Source organism: Salmo trutta, chromosome 7 (assembly GCF_901001165.1).
Source record: "Salmo trutta chromosome 7, fSalTru1.1, whole genome shotgun sequence".
In the NCBI taxonomy this organism is placed as follows: Eukaryota; Metazoa; Chordata; class Actinopteri; order Salmoniformes; family Salmonidae; genus Salmo; species Salmo trutta.
In genome coordinates, this window is record NC_042963.1 from 46494893 (window position 1) to 46513495 (window position 18603).

The window sequence follows — 18603 nt, forward strand, 5'->3', positions numbered from 1 at the left end:
ACTCACAGTGTGACATTTCTGCACAACTTCCTGAATGACTGGAAGAAGTCATTTGAATAAAAAAGGGCGTATACCATATAAATATTGGAGACAAAGGCTAATGCAGATTGCTGACATTACGGAAAACTGCAACAAAAAAATCCAACAGGTTAAGGTTTTCTTGCAACACAACAAGAACACAAAAGTGACAGGAAACAGTTCTTGTAAATACAGATCTGTTGTCAGTGCACACACTAAAAAGAGTATTTCAAAACAGTAGAAATATATCCTATTCTTAATAATTTAGTGTGTACATAATTTACTGTACATTCATTTTAACTGAACTATTCATTTTCAAGGGAAGATAGAGACGTATTCTTAATCCGAGGTCAAGTGCATTATCGAACGATAAGATGACAAATGTGTAGCCAAATCACTAAAAAGAGTATTTCAAAACAGTAGAAATAGATCCTATTCTTAATAATTTGGCTAAGAAAGTTGGGAAATGACAAAATAAGCAACAGGATCAGTCACATATTCAACAGGATAGATTGAAATAAATCTTAAAAGGATTGCTTTTATTGCCTTAAGTAATAGTCCACAACTCAATAGGTTCTAAAGAACTCACTACTGTTTTCTTCCTGGGCCAGATACAGACAGTCCACTATTCAACATGATGGAAAACAAGCAAAACATAGTATTAAGAAATGATGGTATAAACAGTCAACAAAATTGTAATATCATTGATATTTTAGAGCCCAAAAATCAGGTTAAGTTTTTGCCAAATATGGTCAAAGGAAGTCTTACAGGAAAACGTTACGTACAAGTGATGTGGGTGGACCGGACCCAACCTTGCTCAAATAGTATTTTTGGGCCACGTCTCCGAGGTGGGACCTGATCCTTCTATTCAAGAGGCTATCAATACGGTACCAGATACATATGAAATGAGAGTTAAAAGAAATCTTTCATCACTAGGAAACGGTCAAATCTTATGGACCTAAATAAATGCATTAGTACTGGAGTTTGAGTACACAATCAAAACCTATATTTTTATTTTAATTCACTGGGAAAGCTGAGTAACAAGGACATGTTGGTTGTTGTTTTGTTCTAAATATTTTAATCTTCAAAAGTGTCTTATTATGAGAGCGTCAAGAAAACACATATTGTACAGCCTTTTGTCATTTACTACCAAATTAATATTCGGACAAACCTTAACTCTGTAGGCCTATCCTTAACTTTTCAAATTTGAATCAATAAACATTGAAATCCCAGGACTAGATTTTAATACTTGTGTGCATGACTCAGGAAAAGGTTATAGTTTAAATAAAAAACAGCACATTACTACTTTACAATGCAAACTCACCTTTCCGTCTTTACAAAATATCCTTAGCAAGGATTGAAGGAATGACTGACCATTTCAATGAAAGACAATATGGTACAAGAAATTACAAAAACAATACAATTTGAAAATTTTATATCATTTTTACATTCTTTTCTCGTCAAATTTCTTCTTATAGGTACTTGATAAACTGGTTTCAGTTACCAACTTATTCAATAACTGAATCCAAAATACTCTTTCTGGTATGTGGACATTGCAAAGTCTGTGTGAATGATAATGTTCACTATGATATGAAGGAAACTTTGCAGCCGTTGTGAGTAGGGGGTTCTCTGTAATGTCTGTTGTGACCATTGGAGAAGACCTCCTGTCTCTGTGTGGGTATGGGGGACTGAGGAGAATCAAGAGTCCCAAACTCCCTCCCTTCTAATCTGGGAAATTCGCTTTCTGTGTTGAATCCCAGGATCTCACTTATTGAATGAGGCAAATCCTGAAAGGAAATGAAATAAGAAAATGTAGATTACATACAAGCAATATGTAATTATGAATCTGCAGTTTGATGACTTAATTGAAAGTATAAATAAATAGCAATCCTTGAACATACTGTACCTTACAACTTCTGATCTGCATACAAATAGCCTCTGATTTCTGAAGGATTTCTTCAATGTCCAGCTTCATTGATAGGTCATTGATGTGCTGTGATAACATACAAAACAATGACATTTAAAACTAAATAACTTAGAAAACACTCCAAACAACCCACCTTGAAAATATGTCTGATTAAAAAAAACTGACAAACCAGTTGAAACTTCCAAATAACAGCTGTTACCTTGAGGATTTCATTGAAGCCGTAGTTTTCCTCCATGATTTTCCTTTTCTCTGAGTCTAGGATGGCACAGCACACCAGCAGATGGAAGTTTTGGCAGGGCAGGCCAGTCCATATGACCTGAGCAGAACCAGGAAGTCTTATTAACAAGATCCATCAGAATGCATAAAGATAAACCATGAAGTCAAAAGGAAAAGTAATAAAAGCATCAACTTGAATCATTAAATAAATCTCATAAGCGCGAGACTGACAGATTGACTTCCCCCTAAATTACAAGGGAGACACTTACGCTGATAGGTCGATGGATGAACAGCACTCACCTCCCACAGACGAAGGACATCTGGATAACTGAGCTCCCTCTTGAAGCGGATCAGTAACCACCGGAAACAGAAATACAAGTAACCTGAATCCTGTGACTCTGGAGGAACCAAAACAAAACAATGATGAGAAGAAATCAGATGGGACCAAGGATGGTAGTCAGTCGCTACTTCCTTTTTAAAGATAGGTTGTTGTTTTTAACTTTAACTAAATTTAAACTATAAAATACTATTGGTATTGGTTGATAATCTGCATATTTGCTTTGTTTTCTTTTCAGGATTTGCCTCAATCTTTATGGCTTCATGCAAAATAAAAATGTATTATATACGTCTTTTATATTTTTGTAAGTCGGTCCTAAACAGGTGAATGTTTGAGGTGTGTTACGTACCGAGGTAGTTCCAGAAGGCCAGGTCCAGCAGCCTCAACAGAGTACTGAGCTGGATCAGCTGAGTCTTCATGCCCTGCATCGGCTCTTCGAAGTTCTGGTGCTGCGCGCGCGCACACACACACACACACACACACACACACACACACACACACACACACACACACACACACACACACACACACACACACACACGTTATGGTTGAGTCATACAAGGGTCACACTCAGGCATATCAAAGTTAACATTGACGAAACTAAACTAACAGCAGCAGACAAAACAAAGCTAATCTGATTACTCACCATTTGATCCATGAAGGAGACAAAACACCAGAAGGCATCCACCTCGTTGTCCATCACATAGAGGATCGGGGAGAGGAGGTCACTCATACCCTGAACATAACCTGGAGACAAGTACAAGGAAAAATTCCCACAACGTTAATTAAGGTGAACGTAACAAAAATAGCACTGATATGCAGTTATCAGCTCATGATTGCTGTTACCACAGGTAAATTACAATCATTTCTTAATAAGGGACATCGATTGCATCTATGCCAATCAGATGACCTTTTCATTCACATATAAATGATGATCTCTGCTGCACATCTTGGCAATAATGCTATAACTTACCCAGATCAAAATCATACATGCAGTACGTCATCAAGACGTCATGTAGTAACACCAGGCCTGGGTTGTCTATGCCTTCATAGAACCTGTTGGTTCTGTCTGTTCTGTTCACGTCCTTCTCTGAGAAGACAACACATTCACAGATGATAAATAAAGAACCATACTACGCCTAGTTCAGGAAAGGTACACCATGCTAAGGCAGTCATTACAGATGCATCCCTGAACAAAATGTATCTAAAAGTGCATTTAAAATCACAACACATTTAACAGTAAAAACAACGCAAGTGATGAAACAGACAAAAGCCAATAGGCTTAAAATGACTTAGATTTGTGTGCATTGGGTATATATTGTGAAATTGTTAGATACTACTTGTAGATATTACTGCATTGTCGGAACTAGAAGCACAAGCATTACACCCGCAATAACATCTGCTAAACACGTATATGTGACCAATAACATTTGATTTGAAATGAATCATCAACAACTCTCCTAAGACAGCAGGGTAGGCAGCAGGGTAGACATATTACCTATCAGGCTCCTGCAGTCTCTTAACCTGGAGTTTCTCCTTTCCTGCTCCTCACTCACCGACTTCCACTGGAGCTTCATCCTGAAGTACTCATCCCTTATTCACCAGGGGGAAGCAAGAGAGTGAAGAGAATATCTTCAGAATTATATTTTACTTTGCTGATATTTCACAATCACATATGGCTCTGCTGGTTAACAAAGGAAAATGTCAACAAAGACCTTAATGGTAAGAACAGCCACTTTGATGGTAATGAAACCGCTCAAAATCTGCATTTGGCTACTCCTGTCTTATAAGAAAAACATGTCCGTTTCATATATGTCTGTCTTGGTAAAGCACACATACGTTTTCCTCCTCTGTTGGCCTTTCCTCTCGTCATAGGTGCTGTCCCAGGTGTAATACCCCAGCAGAAACTTCCAGGCCTCTTTCCTCACCGCATGGCACAAGCCCTGCAGGATCAGCACAACATTGACAGGAATCACTTTACAGACATACCCAGAATTTTTATGGATAGTTAGTTACCACACTAATGTATATAGAAGGTCAGTTTGGCAGACACACATTAAGCCTAGCCCTGGGCTAAACAGCAGGTTCAACAGAGATTCTCTATTTAAAGTGCCTTTTAGACCCGTACTAGGCTTATTCTGTGTCTGGGAAACTGTCCCAGAGAGTTTGGCTGGAGATTTACTAGAGAAGGTGCTTCATCATTCTGGTAATTTTACAAATCCACTCAAAACTCAACGTACGCCTTTGAATATGATTTTCTTGAGTTGAGGGACATTTTTCACCCTTCCTTCCTGGTCCTGGTGCTTAGCCCAGTCCTCTGCAGACAGTGGCTCCCTCCGTGTTACCTCTGGCCTGGCGCCCAGGTCCATCTGAGATAGACAGAACAGAACGCCAACCAATAAGACCATGCACTCTTCTGCACTGTAACCACGTTAAAAGACAAACCCCAGCTGAAGACCAGACACCTATTGTGCCAGCAGCCATTATCATTACACCCTGCATCCAGCTGCTGGCTTGCCTCGGAAGATAAAGCCATAGTCAGACCAGGGGATCCCCTACTCACATCAGATGTAGTGTACGTACATACAGCAACGTCCAGGTGCAAGACACAAGTAAAGTCATGAAATAAAGATAATATAGACATAGAATGCTCCCGTAGTTTTTATGTACTACTCACCCTGGTGATAACCTCAAAGCCAGGTTCCTCCTGCTGGTTGATCTCCAGGCCAGGGATGACCTCTCCCAGTCCCAGGATGTCCAGGTCAGCTACCTCCTCATGGGGCTGCCGCTGCTCCAGCTCAGGGCCGCGGAATGCATCAAATATGTAGTTGGTGACCTTGGAGAAGCCGCCCAACGTCGTCACATAGGGATCCTTCTTCAGCTTCTGTTGGGGAAACAGGGTCAAAATAATTAGGCAACCAAACTGAGATAAAAAAAAAACTCACTGAAACAGAGATGTACTACCTGAATTTATCTAATAACAAAAACTAAATTCTGTGCAAACCGTTTTGCTACAGTAAGTTTTTTTCCATACAGGTAAGCGCCATTCGTATAACAGGTACATGCACGACACATAGTAGCCCCTTACAGTAACAAGGCCGTAGTTGTTGTCGTCCAGAAGGTTCTCGAAGGACTGAGAGAGAGCTCGGTTGGGAGTGCTGACCAGCAGGCAGGTTTCATCATCTGGAGCCCTGAAAACATATGAGGAAATAGAGAATTAAAAAAAAATATGTGTTTGTCGTCATCAGCCTATAAGTAGAGATCCATCCCTATCAAGTGAGCTCTATTTCAGATAAAGCCATTCTATATGAGGAGAGGGACAGAACATATACCCTATACCTCAAAAACGTGACTGATTGATGAGGGATTTCTTTGTCATGCAAAGCCCATGAAAGCCTCAATATTATTCAAATTCACATCAATTAATAAAAGGATTAATCATACAAAAATAAGATATACAATGTGAGACAAGGCATGGTACAGGATGTGATGTCATTCATCTCCTGTTTTCAGTTCTAACCAGACGCCTGGCTGAAAATGGCCGGCCGGCACTTAATCCAAACAATTTCATTATGAAAAGCCACGATAAGAACTTTAATAACAGCTATCTGCTCTGACTGCGATAGAGGAGCACAGTGCCTCTATATAGGGGGAATTATCTGTTGTGATATTTGCCTCAAACAGAAAACCAGACTGTTTCATGAGAAGAAACTGCCCGCTAACCCCAACATCAGTCAGTCAGACAGAAGAGGGGACCAGGAGAGGGAAACCAAGTGTTTGCTATACACCTTATGCAAATCACTAGAATTAGCATATAGATAAGAAACACCATGAAAAGTCCAACAGTGTTTCAACTGATAAAAAAAAAAAAAAACATTGTCAGAGCAAAAAGAGGAAAAACACAGGTAGCTTAAGCAATTGTACCTACCAATTAACCCCTGGTGTAATGGTGGGCATTGCTACAAGAGGTAATTTTGGCATTTATCCCTCAAAATCAATTCACATTGTATTGGTCACATACACTCACAACATCTGCTAACCATGTGAATTGAAATGCTTCTAGATTCGACCATGAAGCAGTATCGAACAGGTAATATCTAACAATTCCACAACAAAACCTAATACACACGATCTAGTAAAGGAATGGGATGAGAATATATAAGTATAAAATATATGGATGAGCAGTGACAGAGTGGCTAAGATGCAATAGATAGTAAAGAATAGATAGTGAAGGATACAGTATACATATGAGATGAGTAATGCGAGATATGTAAACATTATTAAAGTGTCATTATTAAAGTGACTAGTGATCATTTTATTAAAGTGGCCAATGATGTCAAGTCTGTAGGTAGGCAGCAGCCTCTCTGTGTTAGTGATGGCTGTTTAACAATCTGATGGCCTTAAGATAGAAGCTGTTTTTCAATCTCTCTGTCCCAGCATTGATGCACCTGTACTGACCTCGCCTTCTGGATAGAAGCGGGGTGAACAGGCAGTGGCTCAGGTGGTTATTGCCCTTGATGGTCTTTTTGGCCTTCCTGTGATATCGGGTGTTGTAGGTGTCCTGGAGGGCAGGTAGTTTGCCCCCGGTGATGCGTTGAGCAGACCGCACCACCCTCTGGAGAGCCTTGTGGTTGTTGGCGGTGCAGTTGCCGTACCAGGCGGTGATACAGCCCAACAGGATGCTCTCAATTGTGCACCTGTAAAAGTTAGTGAGGGTTTTTTTCGGTGACAAGACACATTTTTTCGGCCTCCTGAGGTTGAAGAGGCGCTGTTGTGCCTTCTTCACCATACTGTCTGTGTGCGTGGACCATTTCAGTTTGTCGTGATATGAACACTGAGTCCACCTTCTCCACTACTGTCCCGTCAATGTGGATAGGGGGGTGCTCCCTTTTCTGTTTCCTGAAGTCCACAATCACGTCTTTTGTTTTGTCAACGTTGAGTGAGAGGTTATTTTCCTGACACCACACTCCAAGGGCCCTCACCTCCTCCCTGTAGGCCGTCTCTTCGTTGTTGGTAATCAAGCCTACCACTGCAGGGTCGTCTGCAAACTTGATGATTGAGTTGGAGGCGTGCATGGCCACGCAGTCATGGGTGAACAGGGAGTACAGGAGAGGGCTGAGAATGCACCCTTGTGGGACACCAGTGTTGAGGATCTGCGGAGTGGAGAGGTTGTTTCCTACCCTCACCACCTGAGGGGGTGGCCCATCAGGAAGTCCAGGACCCAGTTGCACAGGGCAGGGTCAAGACCCAGGGTCTCAAGCTTAATGATGAGTTTGGAGGGTACTATGGTGTTGAATGCTGAGCTATAGTCAATGAACAGCATTCTTACATAGGTATTCCTCTTGTCCAGATGGGATAGGGCAGTGTGTAGTGTGATGGCGAATGCATTGTCTGTGGACCTATTGGGGCGGTAAGCAAACTGAAGTGGGTCTAGGGTGACAGGTAAGGTAGAGGTGATATGATCCTCGACTAGTCTCTCAAAGCACTTCATGATGACAGAAGTGAGTGCTACGGGGCGATTGTCATTTAGTTCAGTTACCTTAGCTTTCTTGGGAACAGGAACAATGGTGGCCATCTTGAAGCATGTGGGGACCACAGACTGGGATAGGGATTGGTTGAATATGTCCGTAAACACACCAGCCAGCTGGTATGCTCATGCTCTGAGGACGCGGCTAGGGATGCCGTCTGGGCTGGCAGTCTTGCAAGGGTTAACACATTTAAATGTGTTACTCATGTTGGCCACAGAGGAGAGCCCACAGTCTTTGGTAGCGGGCCGCGTCGGTGGCACTGGATTGTCCTCAAAGCGTGCAAAGAAGTTGTTTCATTTGTCTGGCAGCAAGACGTCAACGTCCGCGACGGGGCTGGTTTTCTTTTTGTAATCCAGTCTAAGAAAGTCTCACAAATAGGATTGATGCTACTGTATAACTACTGTTTTCTTAGACTGTCTGTAAACATACACACTCATACAGTGTCTTTATACTGAGTCATTGTCCACACTGTCACTCATTCACTGTCCTTTGGAGTAGTAATAAAGAACATAATCAACCTGTGATTCAAATGGGCTCAGAAGCTCCCTCTTCTGGTGATTCACTACACTGCATCCACTACGGTAACATTACCTGGCCTACATAACATTGTCAGAGATCATTTAGCATCCACGATTCCACTTAGAAACAAAATTGTACTCCTGCAATAACCACGGTAAAGGATGGAATCAGAATACATTAACGTCTGATCCTTTTTCCTCTCTAGGTCTCTTCTTTCTAACAACTTTTCACTGACCACATCTGCTCCTGCTGGCTCTTTGGTGTCTACTATATAGCACTTTGTGACAACTGCTGATAAATCAATTTGATTGATTAATCGTCAAACCACTATTTTCCATTTCAGAGCCAGTTGGACCATGCAGACTAGTTTAGCAGACCAGACACTGAGAGACTCACTCTGTGATTATGATGTATCTCCTCAGGCAGTCAAGGAAGCCTTCACTACCCCCCTGGTGGAAGTGGAGGGATGGCAGTGAGGTGGGTGGCTCCTTCATTCCGAACACCAGGCGGGACCAGCCCTCCTCCTTCACTGTGATAGACCTCAAGTCCCACACACTGAAGGTGAAGGACCACTTGCTTTTCTCATGCGTGTGGTTCAATGCACCTGGAAGAAAGCAAAAGAATGAATCCACAGTTTCATTCTAACCTTAACTGTTAAGTCAACATGCAATTCAAACTAGGTTCAGTCCTTAATAAACCAAAAGTGGAGATTGACAAAGGAAAGCCAAAACCTTGGCAAGAGCTTATCATTCTTTCATATATATATATATATATATATATATATCAGAGGGATATACAAAAAATGCATTTCAATGACATCCTGAAATATCACGGCTTTCAGCCAATCAGTATTCAGGGCTCGAACCACAGTTTATAATTGTAAATAATGTATGAGTGTTGGGGTATGACCCTGGCCATCTGTTATAAAACATTTTTTAAAATAATAACAGTGCTGCCGGATTTGCTTAATATAAGGAATTTGAAATGATTTATACTTTTACTTTTGATACTTAGGTATATTTAAAACCAAATGCTTTTGGACTTTTACTCGAGTAGTGGTTTACTGAGTGACTCACTATTATAGGACAAATATAAGCAAACCCCAAATTACTTTAATATCATATCAATCCCACTTCACACTACTTAGTCAACTTCTGCTGTAAATGAACTCATGTGTTGAGTGAATAAGTCTGAACGAAGCCTCAGCAACAAAGCTCACGTTACATGTAGGATGTATTGCATTCCATCCGTGGTACCGGGCGAGCTACAACGAATGCACCCAATTGTCCACCCACCCTCTCCGTTGGAGCAGGGTTTCCTCTTGGGAAAGGAGACTGCGTTGATCATGTCCCACTCGGTCTCGTAGCTCTGCTGCTGCTCCAGCACCACGGCCTGCTGAGGTGATGACCTCTCTTCCCCAGGACAATAGGCCCACTCCATCACTGAGCTGGAATCCTGGGGGAATGGAATGGATTTGCCTCGTTAATAACATGATTCAAGCCTTTACATATCATTATCATTCAAATTCTAGAATCTTAAAACAGATGTGTGAAAGGTGCTGCTAACTGTTGGAGTTCTGGAATTTGCTGAATCGTAAAGAATGTTAATGGAATAGTTATTGAAAGGCAGCTGTTTGTGAAGCCTATCCCTTTCAGCCATTGTTGAAAACTTTGACAAATACACACAAATCTTCTATAAAGACGCATCAGATAATACCCTTAATACTTGTGATCTGAAACGCATTACCGGTTTTCCATCCAATTTACATGGTGGTAAATGTACACTGCTGCTGAACAACTGGGTAGCATTTCAGTGAGTAAAACATTTAAAAAAAGAAAAATGTCAAACCTTGCCAGCACAGAGCATGTTGGATGGATCAACAGTGTCCTCCAAGGGTTTGTATTCCACCATGATTTCACCATCCTGGTAATCATTAAAAACACAATAAGCAATCATGCAACCAGCAATTAAATATTATAAATACAATCAACAACTGATACCTTATCAATAATCCGTAGGAACCCAGAAACAAGCAGATCTTGCTCTTCACTGTCTTCAGTATTTGCGTGAATGAAAACACCTTCATGTTCAAATAACACCTGAAGAAAAAGACAATACAGCAGGAATATGAATAGGTGACATTATTTCCAAACAGCTTATATTGCCTTAAAAGCCTACCATTGACATTCTACATGTTATTCTTCCTCACTATAACTAAGAATATTGGCCAACAACAGTTGGCAGTGGTGTAAAGTACTCAATTAAAAATACGTCTTAAGTCGTTTTTTGGGGTGTCTGTACTTTACTGTTCATATTTTTGACAACTTTTACTTCACTACATTCCTGAAGAAAATAATGTACTTTTTACTCCATACATTTTCCCTGACACCCAAAAGAACTTGTTACATTTTGAATGCTTAGCAGGACTGGAAAATGTTTCAATTCACACATTTATCAAGAGAACATCCCTGGTCATCCCTACTGCCTCTGATCTGACACTCAGCCATTATTTAAGCGATAAGGCACGAGGGGGTCTGGTATATGGCCAATATACCATGACTAAGGGTTGTGTCCGAGCACTCCGCGGCGTTGTGCATAAGAACAGCCCTTAGCCGTGGTATATTGGCCATATACCACACCCCCTCGTGCCTTATTGATTAAATAATGTCAGTGTTGAGTGTGACCCTGGCCATCTGTAAATATAAAAAACAAGAAAATGCTGCTGCCTGGTTTGCTTAATAAGGAATTTTAAATGATTTATACTTTTACTTTTGATACTTAAGTATATTTATATCCAAATAATTTTACTCAAGTAGTTTCTTTACTTTTACTCAAGTATGACAATTGGGTCATTTTTCCACCACTGTCTAGCAGTATAGTAACACGTTACATCCAAGTGCACTTGCCAACTACAACGAGACAGTTGGATACGGATGTCCACTGAAACATCATTATTGACGTTTCCGTTCATTGGTCAGTTAGGCTCTCATGTGACAGAGAGGTAGCGATCTCAGAAAGAACAGTGCGGTATAAAATGTACTACTAAGAGCAATTTCGAAAACCAGTCATTTTAGTGGGAGGGTAGCTAGATGGCTAGCTAGGGAATCCATAACTTAACTAAATAGCCAGCCAGTTTAGCTAACAAGCTACTGTAACTAGTTAGTGTTATAGACCAGCAATGAGCTAGCTAGGTAACGTTAGTAAGATGCTAATTGAGCAAACACTCGGCCGATTAATTGATGTTTTTTGCAGCTTGAAACCGGAAACTGATAGTACAACACAGGCGAGGTCATATATTCAACTACCGAGATATATTGATATGTTTTCGTGGCATTATGGGCGGTAAGCCAGCTAACGTTACGTTAGCTAGCTAGCAAGAAAGAAAGAAAAACAGCTGATGGAAACCACCAACAGTGGGGAAGATCAAGCGTCTGTATCAACGGACTCTACTCCATCCAGTTATATTCACATTTATTGATAGATCTAAATACGAAAAAACTGACGCAAAGATATTCCACAAGTTGTGCATTTTCAGTACCTTGGGAGGAGTATCAGCCGACATATCGCCTATTATCACTTACGAGGACGTAGCACAGCTCACGTGCCTGACAGCTTCCACAACAACAGTGACAAGTCATCTTCCGCATTTCCGTAGCAGCGCAGGCGCAGTTGGCTTGGGTGTTACCACGCAGACGGAATTCCCAAATAAGGGACCATCTAAAAAGTGCCCGTTTTGTTCTGGATTTTCTTGATTAGATGGAGAGGCAATATGAGGGAATATAAAGCTCTGGTTTACCCTAAACCAAGGGGGGCTGGTGGGAGGAGCTATAGGAGGTTGAGCTCATTGTAATGGCTGGAATGGGAAAACATTGAACATATGAAACATATGGAAACCATTTGTTTGACTCTGTTCCATGTATTCCAGCCATTACAATGAGCCAGTCTTCATATAGCTCCTCCCACCAGCCGCCACTGCCTTAAACTTGGTGACAGTCACAACCATTGGCCATAAAATGGTCAAATCCTGTAAAGTGTTGGATATGTCAAGGAACAGGACCATGTTGCTAACATATACTGAACAAAAATATAAATGCAGCATGTAAAGTGTTGGTCCCATCTTTCATGAGCTGAAACATAAAAGATCCAAGAAATGTTCTATTGCACAAAAGGCTTATTTCTCTCAAATTTTGTCCACAAATGTATTTACATCCCTGTTAGTGAGCATTTCTCCTTTGCCAAGATTATCCAGCTACCTGACAGGTGTGGCATAATAAGAAGCTGATTAAACAGCTTGATCATTACACAGGTGGACCTTGTGCTGTGGACAATAAAAGGCCACTAATATGTGTAGTTTTGCACACATCACAATGCCACAAATGTCTCAAGTTTTGAGGGAGTGTGCAATTGGCATGCTGACTGCAGGAATGTCTACCAGAGCTGTTGCCAAAGAATTGAATGTTAATTTCTCTACCACAAGTTACCTCCAACGTCGTTTTAGAGAATTTGACAGTACATCCAACCGGCCTCACAACCGCAGACCATGTGTAACTACGACAGCCCAGGACCTCCACATCCGGCTTCTTCACCTGCGGGATCATCTGAAACCAGCCACCCAGACAGCTGTGGGTTTGCACAACTGAAAAACCGTCTCAGGGAAGCTCATCTGTGTGTTCATCGTTCTCACCAGGGTCTTAACCTGACTGCAGTTCGGTATCGTAACCGACTTCAGTGGGCAAATGCTCACCTTCGATGACAACTGGCACACTGGAGAAGTTTGCTCTTCAAGATTAAATCCCGGTTTCAACTGTACCGGGCAGATGGCAGACAGCGTGAATGGCGTCATGTGGGTGAGCGGTTTACTGATGTCAACGTTATGAACAGAGTGCCCTATGGTAGCGATGGGGTTATGGTATTGGCAGGCGTAAGCTAGGACGACGAACACAGTTGCATTTTATCGATGGCAATTTGAATGCACAGAGATACCGTGATGAGATCCTGAGGCCCATTGTCGTGCCATTCACCCGCTATCACCTCATGTTTCAGCATGATAATACACAGCCCCATGTCACAAGGATCTGTACACAGTTCCTGGAAGCTGAAAATGTCCCAGTTCTTCCATGGCCTGCATACTCACCAGATGTGTCACCCACTAACCGGTGCCCCCGCACATTGGCTACCCGGACTATTTGCATTGTGTCCCGCCAACCCCCTCTTTTATGCTGCTGCTACTCTCTGTTATTCATCTATGCATAGTCACTTTACCTATACAGTGGCTTGCGAAAGTATTCACCCCCTTGGCATTTTTGCTATTTTGTTGGCTTACAACCTGGAATTAAAATAGATTTTTGGGGGGGTTGTATCATTTGATTTACACAACATGCCTACCACTTTGAAGATGCAAAATATTTTTTACTGTGAAACAAACAAGAAATAACACAAAAAAACTGAACTTGAGCGTGCATAACTATTCACCCCCCTAAAGTAAATACTTTGTAGAGCCACCTTTTGCAGCAATTACAGCTGCAAGTCTCTTGGGGTATGTATGTATAAGCTTGGTACATCTAGCCACTGGGATTTTTGCCCATTCTTCAAGGCAAAACTGCTCCAGCTCCTTCAAGTTGGATGGGTTCTGCTGGTGTACAGCAATCTTTAAGTCATACTACAGATTCTCAATTGGATTGAGGTCTGGCATTTTACTAGGCCATTCCAAGACATTTAAATGTTTCCCCTTAAACCACTCAAGTGTTGCTTTAGCAGTATGCTTAGGGTCATTGTCTTGCTGGAAGGTGAACCTCCGTCCCAGCCTCAAATCTCTCGAAGACAAACAGGTTTCCCTCAAGAATTTCCCTGTATTTAGCGCCATCCATCATTCCTTCAATTCTAACCAGTTTCCCAGTCCCTGCCGATGAAAAACATCTCCACAGCATGATGCTGCCACCACCATGCTTCACTGGGTTCTCGGGGTGATGAGAGGTACTGGGTTTGCACCATACATAAAGTTTTCCTTGATGGCCAAAAAGCTACATTTTAGTCTTATCTGACCAGAGTACCTTCTTCCATATGTTTGGGGAGTCTCCCACATGCCTTTTGGCCAACACCAAATGTGTTTGCTTATTTTTTTTCTTTAAGAAATTGCTTTTTTCTGGCCACTCTTCCGTAAAGCCCAGCTCTGTGGAGTGTGCGGCTTAAAGTGGTCCTATGGACAGATACTCCAATCTCCTCTGTGGAGCTTTGCAGCTCCTTCAGGGTTTTCTTTGGTCTCTTTGTTGCCTCTCTGATTAATGCCCTCCTTGGCTGGTCTGTGAGTTTTGGTGGGCGGCCCTCTCTTGGCAGGTTTGTTGTGGTGCCATATTCTTTCCATTTTTTAATAATGGATTTAATGGTGCTCTGTGGGATTTTCAAAGTTTCTGATATTTTTTATAACCCAACCCTGATCTGTACTTCTCCATAACTTTGTCTCTGACATGTTTGGCGAACTCCTTGGTCTTCATGGTGCCACTTGCTTGATGGTGCCCCTTGCTTAGTGGTGTTGCAGACTCTGTGGCCTTTCAGAACAGGTGTATATAAACTGAGATCATGTGATACATTATGTGACACTTAGATTGCACACAGGTGGACTTTATTGAACTAATTATGTGACTTCTGAAGGTAATTGATCTTATTTAGGGGCTTCATAGCAAAGGGGGTGAATACATGTGCACACACCACTTTTACATTTGTTATTTTTTGAATTCATTTTTTTCACTTCACAAATGTTGACTATTTTGTGTATATCCTTTACATGAAATCCAAATATAAATCCATTTAAATTACAGGTTGTAATGCAACAAAATAGAAAAAACACCAAGGGGAGATGAACACTTTTGCAAGGCATATTACCTCAATTAGCCCGACTAACCGGTGCACCCACACATTCACTCTGTACCAGTACCACCAGTATATAGCCTCGCTACTGTTAATTTCACTGTCATTTTACTGTTTTTTTAAAAAATTTCTTTACTTATCTATTGTTTACCTAAAACCTATTTTTTTCTTAAAAATTGCACTGTTGGTTAGGGCTTATAAGTAAGCATTTCACTGTAAGATCTACACCTGTTTTTATTTGGCGCACGTGACAAATAAACTTTGATTTGATTTTAGCATGTTTGGGATGCTCTGGATCGACGTGTATGACAGCGTGTTCCAGTTCCCGTCAATGTCCAGCAACTTCGCTCAGCCATTGAAGAGGAGTGGGACAACATTCCACAGGCCACAATCAACAGCCTGATCAACAATTTATTTCAATTGACTTATTCCTTATATGAACTGTAACTCAGTAAAATCTTTGATATTGTTGCATGTTGCGTTTATATTTTTGTTCCGTGTATTTGTGTCCTGTCATAATAAAAGGACACAAATAATCAACATGATCCTGTTCCATCATAGAGGAGCATGTTGTGTTGGATTGCAAAAAGATTAGACTTTTCAGAAGAAAAGTAGCTGTAGCACAGCCAGGACCGGCCCTAGGCATAAGCAACATAAGCGACCACTTAGGGCCCCACGTGCCCGACCATATTTTTTTACATTTTGTATTTTTTTTGGGGGGGGGGCTCAGTCGGGGTCTCAACTTACTGTTGAGAGTTATAATAGTAGAATACATCAAGTAAAATTTTTAAATGTGGGTGTGCATCAGCAGTTTCTATCTTGTTACATGTATGTCAGTCACTGACAGTCACTCAATTGGCCCATGTCAGCAAAAACATTTTAGATTGGTAAATTAGTCTAGCCAGCTATCTAAACCCATAGTAATCATGGTCTAATTACCGACCGGGCACACAGGGTATGTGCCCAGGGGTCCTGACTGCCAGGGGGCCCCTATAAATTTGGTTAATTAACACTCACTCAGATATCATATTACACTGGGAAAGTCATGGAAAAATGTGTAGAATTGCAGGAAATTAACTCTAAAACGTATTTGTTTTTCTCTCCGCTGTCAAGAGGGGGGCCACTATAATGTTTGCTTTGGGCTCCCAAAAGGCTAGGGCCGGCCCTGCATACAGCTGTTCAAGAAGTATAACTAACTGTGAAATGTGTGAATTATTTGCCATTTAATATTTTGAATAAGTAAGTTAAATCTTTAGATGCTTTGTCTCAAACAAAATCTGTCTAATATATTGTAAAGTAAATGATTTTGGCTATATATTGATTGTTTTATTTTGCCTCAACAGGTTGTCCACATACAGGACGACCTGGTCCAAGGAGAGTGTATGCCTGGTCCAAGGACTCCTTACTGTCAGTAGGAACTTAATTTTTCGCAGAATTTAATTTGATATAGAATGAATTACTATATATACATTTCATAAGCTCTGAGCTTCATCATCATTGTGCAATTGTATGTAACAATATTTGGTTCAAAAGTACATTTATTTTACTTTTTGACAAGGTCATCTCCTTCCATACATCTTGTTCAGAGGCACCCACCGAATCTCAGAATGTGGTTCTCCTCAGAGAGAAAGTGACTCTGATGGACAATGTCATCAAAGTCCTCAAGAGTGTCCAGGAAGCCAAGATGGTTCAGCTCAAAAAGAGACAGAAGAAACAGCAGAAGGATGAGGAGCTGCAGCAGAATAGCCATCGGAAGCTGATGGCAAATAACCGTGAAACTTGGCATCAAACTAAATGAGAATATGTATAGAAGAAAGCAACGAGCCAATGACATGAACGGGTGGTGGTTGTCCTTTTTTATTTTTTATTCCCTCTGAATCCCCTAGGTTCTTCTTTAAAAATGTTCTTCCCCCTGCACCCCCCACATCCCACCATTTATTCCTCTTTATTATTTACTTTTCTCCCCCTCTGCCTTCTTATTTCCTTTTCTCCTTGCGACATCATCCAACATTTCTGGGAAGTTCAGTCCAAATCACTGTAACGCAAACACAGCAGTTAGCCTTGGTTCTAAGACACTTATCAGCTAACCTTTTCTCAGCTTCAGCCAACCTTTTCTCAGCTTTTTTGTTATCCTTCTTCTCTTTCTCCAGGCGCTTCTTCTCATCTTCTCTTTTTTTCTCTGCTTCAGCCAAACTTTTCTTATCCTTTTCTTTTAATTTCTCCTCCTTCTCCAGGTTCTTTATTCTCTCCTTCTCTGCTTCAAACCTAAGTTTCTCATCCAGTTGTTGTTCCTTAATCTCATTCTCAAGGATCTTCAATATCTCCTTTTCTCTTTTTTCTCTTCTTCCAATTCACATTTCTCCTCCTTTTCTGTTTATTTCCTCTCCTTCTCTAGGTTCTTAATCTTCTCTTTCTCTTTCTTTTTTCTTCCATCCAACCTGAGTTTTTCCTCCTTTTCTTTTCCTTCCCCAACATCTTCATCCTCTATTTTCCTTTCTTTATCTCTGCCAATCTTAAATCCCTCAGCCTGTTTTATCTTCATTTCATCTAGACATTTCTGACTTTCTTTCATCTGTTCTATCAATTTGTTCTCTTCCTGTTCTTCCCTGTTTTTCTCTTCCTTGATAACTACTTTCTGTCAATTGCTCCTCACTGTTATATCCCTTCTCACCTGCGCTCTGCATCTTTGGACATTTTTTCCACAGTTTCAAATATCCTGACCCTGTGGTTCTCCCTCTCCTCATTTATTGTCTTCATTAACATCTCCTGCTCCATTTTCTGGATTATACAGTGCCTTCGGAAAATATTCAGACCCCTTTACTTTTTCCGCATTTTGTTACGTTACAGCCTTATTCTAAAATGGATTAAATAAAAACATTTCCTCAGCAATCTACACACAATACCTCATATTTACAAAGCGAAAACAGCTTTTGAGAAAATTTTGCGCAGAAATTCTATACAGAAATAACTTATTTACATAAGTACTTAGACCCTTTGCTATGAGACTCGAATTGAGCTCAGGTGCATCCTGTTTCCATTGAGCATCCTTGAGATATTTCTACAACTTGATTGGAGGCACACACCTGTCTAAATAAGGTCACACAATTGACAGTGCATGTCAGAACAAAAACCATGCCATGAGGTCGAAGGAATTGTACGTAGAGCTCTGAGACAGGATTGTGTCGAGGCACAGA

General features: G+C 41.0%; 1 protein-coding gene across 1 annotated transcript; it reads right to left on the reverse strand.

Annotated features, from left to right (window-relative positions):
• Nucleotides 1–536: 536 nt before the first annotated feature.
• LOC115197530 (TBC1 domain family member 15) lies at nt 537–12198 on the reverse strand. The gene is made up of 17 exons (XM_029759159.1): nt 12084–12198; nt 10546–10644; nt 10394–10468; nt 9841–10000; nt 8942–9149; nt 5587–5689; nt 5176–5382; nt 4739–4867; nt 4338–4441; nt 3997–4091; nt 3472–3588; nt 3145–3245; nt 2848–2947; nt 2462–2559; nt 2145–2261; nt 1925–2011; nt 537–1805 (listed from the first exon to the last, which is right to left on the reverse strand). Exons 1-17 carry the CDS (start codon nt 12105–12107, stop codon nt 1602–1604), a joined length of 2028 nt encoding a protein of 675 aa, XP_029615019.1. The 5' UTR covers nt 12108–12198; the 3' UTR covers nt 537–1601.
• Nucleotides 12199–18603: the final 6405 nt, after the last annotated feature.